Raw genomic sequence first — 5,709 nt, forward strand, 5'->3', positions numbered from 1 at the left:
TTGGGAAAGTCTATTATATGTACGTATTTTGGTATTGAAAGCGGGCTATGTAGGTCCACGCTTTCGTATAGCCCCCATACAAAATGACGCGTAACGCGTCGTCATTTTAAGGAATTTTTAAGCTATTTGTCCCATTTTGCCACCGAATTGGCTGCAATTTGGTATTTTGTGTCTCCAGAGGTCAAAAAACATTCCTACCAAAGTTGGTTTATATAGGTCCACGTTTTGGTATTACCCCCATATAACGCCCCATATAAAGTACGCGTCATTTTAATATATTTTGAATGTATTAGTCCCATTTGACAACAGAATCGGTTGTAACTTTGTATTTTGCATTTCCAGAGGCTAAGAAACATTTCTACCATAAAATTTTTATATAGGTCCACGTTTTCATATAGCCCCCATAGGACGAGATCTCCCGATTTTCGGTATTTTGAAGGCTTTGGCCTCATTATCACACTGAGATGGCTGAAATTTGGTATTTAGTCTTCGTTGGGGTATAAAACTTTCCCCCAGAAATTTTGTAGGTCCACGCCATCATATAGCCCCTATAGAACGGTACCTTCCGATTTTCGGTATTTTGAAGGTTGTGGCCACATTAATCCACCGAAATGGCTGAAATTTGTGGTGGAGGGTATAAAAAGTTCGGCCCGACCGAACTTAACGCTTTTCCTACTTGTTTTAACTTAAAACATGAATTTGTATGTTTTCCCAGAACCCTAAAACACTTTTTTTGCCAATATATTTGGATGTCCTCGGAAAAAAAAATAAAATGCATACATGTTCAATTGATTGTTTAATTCTTTTTGTGTTTTTATTTAATTAAATAATACTTTTTGAAATTGGAAGTTTCAATCATTGCTTTTTGCTATTTACAATTTGTTTTTTTTTCTTTTGTCTTTTGTTTTGGAATTATACGAATATGTGTTAATACATTTTGTTAGTATGTAATTAAAATAAAAGGGAGAAAAACAAAACAACAAACAATACTCACAATACTTAAAGCTATACATACATAAGTAAACTCTAGAGTCTAGGAGAACATACGTACATTCACATACTTAATATTAATAATAATAATTTACAATGGAGATTCGTCATTATTCAGTTATGCTGCTGTGAAATGCCATCGTAGAATTCTAGTCTTCAGGTTCAGTATAATACTGGAACTGGTCTCCGCAGCGCATTGTCCATGTGACCCTCCAGACCGTTGGGGGTTGATGTGCCGGGTGAGGAGCCGGGCGATGATGTCGACGAGGAATTGTATAGACCGGCGGCAGCGGCATTGGCCGAATGGGCTGCATACAGGGAAGGTGCGGATATGCCTGAATATATGCCCGGGTAGAAGCTACTCAAAGTTGTGGGCGGCAGTTGGGAGTTCTTTTGGGCATCGAGAACATTATGTGATTGATTTGTGGCAGCTGCGGCAGCGGCTGCTTGTGACTGATGCAATTTGGAGAGGGCCAGTGGATCGAATCCACCAAAGTAGGGAACTGGGTAGGCCTGATCCAGGTGATGAGATGTAGCAAAGTAGGGTGGCAGTTGGTGGAAGGGATTGTACGAGCCGGAGCCTGGATTTGTATTGGATGCTAGTTTCTGCTGTGCATTCACCTGCATTTGCAGGGCGCCCTGAGGACCAGCTGTTAATGGATTTTTGGGTTTGCGACGGGGACGATATTTGTAGTCGGGGTGTTCTTTCATGTGTAGGGCTCGCAGCCTTTTTGCTTCATCTATGAATGGACGTTTTTCTGATTCAGCAAGCAGCTTCCATTCGGCACCCAATCGCTTGGATATTTCGGAATTATGCATTTTTGGGTTATCTTTGGCAATCTGGCGCCTTTGCAATCTGGACCAAACCATAAAGGCATTCATTGGTCTTTTGATATGGCCTTCCTGTCCTGGCGAAGTCGCATGATTGTGGCCAACATTGCTATTGCCACTGTGCAATCCGTGGTTTCCACCTATTGAACCCTGACTGCCAATGCTACCCGCAGATCCAATCGACGAATTGGGGGATAGGGTGTGTTGACTCACTGTATTTTGCATGTGGTTCAAGTTATTTCCCAAACTGAGGCCATGGTGATTATTAGCTTGGGCATTCATATGTCCCATGCTAGCTGTTCCCATAATCGGGTTACCGTTGCTTGCACTGTGACCACCAACAGGAGACCCACCCATAGCGGCGGAAATTGCCGCCAAGCTACTGCTTTGTGACAGATGCATAACTCGTTTTAGGTCCATATCTGTGGGACTAATTGTGCTTTGTGGAGCATAATCGCCTGGTGTGGGAATGTCCAATCCTTGGCCTCCCAGATGAAATCCGTAATTCGGGTGTGACGATAAAGCAGCCATCATTTAAGTTCTGCGAAACTTTTCTTCACTAATCGTTTTTGAATACAACAACAATGTTCTCGGTGATCGGTTTCGACAATATTCACTGTTTGTATTAATTAATATTTGCTCAATATGTATTCTGTTTTATTCTTGGCTTTTTCTCTTATTTATTTATTATATTTTTTTGTTTAATTGTTTTGTGCTTTCAAACAACACTTTCACTACTTCCCTTCACGACTTCTGTTCAAATCGAGAGCTATTCAACAACTGATAAACATAAAAATTCTTACGACCGACACGATTCGAACCGAATATGCCGAATATGTTTTATGCTGCAGAGTGCTCTCTCATTCCCCGGTCTCGCTGAATACATGGCTGAATAGAGCGAGAGAGGAAAAGAGCGAAAACCACTCTCTGCTTTTCTTCGACAATCGGCTCAACCCATAGCGCGGTACAATTAAGTCAGGTCAGACATGTGTATTGTATAGGGTGTGTGTGCGTGTAGCCCCCAAGTGAGTAGTCTTTAAAAAACATTGACCGGTACTGCGTCATGAGTGCGAGTGAAACGACATTAGTGCCGTCGCTCTCGTTTACCTGTGTCGCGTAGAGATTCGTTTATTGTTGCCATTGATGCGATAGTGTGTCTTTTTTTCTCTTGTGTCCTTTGTTGCTTATTATGTGCGTTGTTCGTTGGTGTTGTGTCATTGTGTCATCATCATTGAGAGGTGTGTTCCTACACAAAGGATGAATGCTCTGAATGCTGCAATGCTTGTTGTTCTGTTGTTTAAAGAAAGAAAGAGTAAACTGGCATTGAGTTCTTGTCACATTGTTGTGTTCATTATGGCCAGATTTGTTTCCCATACTCCACTCAAATGAATGGGGAAGCCAGGAATAAAAACGTTTCTAAAATTAAACTTTTCTTTATTGTTTTATTTCTATTTGATTATTGTTGCTAACTATTATTGTGTGGAACAAAAGTCGTAACACAATAATCATTCACATGCCTTGCCTATATCTAATGTAAGTACATGTGTTGTATTGTACAATGAATGGTAGGTATGTTTGCATTTACTAACGTTGAACACATTAAATAGGCATAACAAAATAGGTATAAAGTGTAGAGACAAGCGTAATTATTATAGCGAAAGGATTTTCTTGTTAAAACACACTTGATCCTACCCTTAGAATTATGTACCTATATTCATCAACATTCAATCCAGCAATATCGAACATGGTTACATCGAAAATACGTATGTACCTATATTATAAACTTTGAAGTTTGTCTTGTCTAAACTATAGTACACATATATATGTACATACTGCTCATTTAGTTCCAAAATAATATAAAAATACTTTTATATTATGATCATGATCAACTTTTGAGGCTTTAACAAACTCTCGAATTATTACGTTTCTATTATAATTTTCGCATTACTCAACACTGAGAAACTGTTCAACGGCGTGATATGCAAATATCAAAATTAAGGGCTTAAGGTTATGCAGCTATAGGTACTGCATGTCTCTTTTTTGCAAGATATTTTCTACCATCCGGGAATACAATACACCAATTTACAACAAATTCTATTGTAAAATATGGACAAATGCTCTAAACCTTCGCCAAAGAGTAACTACCAAATTTAAGTCATGTTGCTTCGATAATTTGGTAAAATCGCTTAAAATACCGAAAATCAGCACTGTTCTATGAAGACTATATAACAAATGTTTTATACGCAATATATGGATCCGCACCTACCATTATCAGCGTGAATTTTGTACTCTCAAAAAGAAGACGAATTACCACATTTCCGCCATTATAGTTGGATAATAACGACTATTCTCTGCAGGAAAGTAGTATATCCCCACAAAGACTACATACCAAATGTTACCCACATAGGTAGGATAATGCGCGCCTAAAACCTTTAAAGCTCTTATATATTGCGACAGACGGACAGACATCGTTATTTCGACTTATAATTTTATATTGTCCCTGTACTTTATGCGGCCACCGATGCGTATTTCGATGTGTCACAAACGGAAAAACAAATTTAATTACACCATTAATAATATGGGGGAGTGTAAAAATGATTTTTATTTTTTTTATGAAAAAATTGTATATTTTTAGTAACATTTTCGGAAAGTTTTTTTAATCAGTGGAAACCGTGGTCAGCGGTTGAATTGCAACCACACCTACTGCGGTAGAATTGAACAAATACATTTATGACTTCAACAGAAACTAAAAAGATACATAATACCCATATTTTCACTGTACATATGACAACTATTTACAAAAAAATCAGAAACGTTTGTGGAGCTTTGGAACTTAGTACTTTTCTTCAACAAGTAGAGTTAGAACTTTTGACCAGCTCAAAACATTCGCAACTGACAAAATTTGTTTAAAAATCTGAGAAAAATAGTTTTGTTTTGATAATATACACTCATAACGGTTTGAACTACTCAGTTAATCTGGTGTTTCAAGGAAAATTTATTAATACCTACCAACGTTTTATGCGATAGTAATATACATAGATTTAATTTTAGAGCCGCCCCGAAACCTAATTGATTTTATATATCACTTATGATGTGGGTGTACAAAGTTGGAATTTGGTTTTGTACTTCCGGATAGTTCTTGAGTTCAGACTCCAGTACATTTTCTGGCCAAACATATACATCCAGGTCACATCTTATTAGCGAAGTTAGCAAAAATGGGGTTTCATTCCAAGTGTCTACTTAGGTTCAATATTATTTGTAATATAGAACACATATGTTGTCTATTAATGGTATAAGTTCCAAGCCATACATAAAACATATGAAGGTTGTAACTAAATTTGTTATTTCATTTGTAACGCATCGAAATATGCATCGGAGACCCTATAAAGTACAGGGATAATATAAAATGTTATGTCGAAATAACGATTTATAAATGTGTGGTGTTGAAAGTGGGCTGTATAGGTGCACGTTTTAATATAGCCCCAAAAAACGGTACCGCCCGATTTTCAAGGTTTTAGGCGCATTAAGCTACCGATATGGGTAACATTTGGTGTCTAGTCTTTAGTGGGGATATACAATATTCCTGCATAGAATTGTCGTTATGGGTCCACAATTTGACATAGTCCCCATAGGACTGTCCCACCCTATTTTGGGAATTTTTAAGGTTTTTGTACATTATTCAAGTGTAATAGCAGAAATGTGGTATTTCGTATTCTTTCAGAGTACAAAACATTCATGGTGAGTACCGTAGATGTAGGTCCATTCCTGGATGGTAAAAATATCTTGCAAAAAAAAAAACAGATACTGTACTGCGTAACATCAATGCCGAGCTAAACACAAGTCCCTAACTATGATATTTGCCTATCACGCCGTTGAAGTTACCATCCC

General features: G+C 37.8%; 1 protein-coding gene across 1 annotated transcript; it reads right to left on the minus strand.

Annotated features, from left to right (window-relative positions):
- Window positions 1-786: 786 nt before the first annotated feature.
- D (Dichaete) lies at window positions 787-2,597 on the minus strand. The gene has a single exon (XM_073980414.1). The coding sequence runs from the start codon at window positions 2,353-2,355 to the stop codon at window positions 1,153-1,155; it is 1,203 nt and encodes a 400-aa protein (XP_073836515.1). The 5' UTR covers window positions 2,356-2,597; the 3' UTR covers window positions 787-1,152.
- Window positions 2,598-5,709: the final 3,112 nt, after the last annotated feature.

Source organism: Musca autumnalis, unplaced genomic scaffold, assembly GCF_047663935.1.
Source record: "Musca autumnalis isolate F117 unplaced genomic scaffold, ASM4766393v1 scaffold_4, whole genome shotgun sequence".
Lineage (NCBI taxonomy): Eukaryota > Metazoa > Arthropoda > Insecta > Diptera > Muscidae > Musca > Musca autumnalis.

Coding starts and splice junctions, on each gene's coding strand:
- D (XM_073980414.1), bottom strand. CDS start 2,355: ATGATGGCTGCTTTATCGTCACACCCGAATTACGGATTTCATCTGGGA.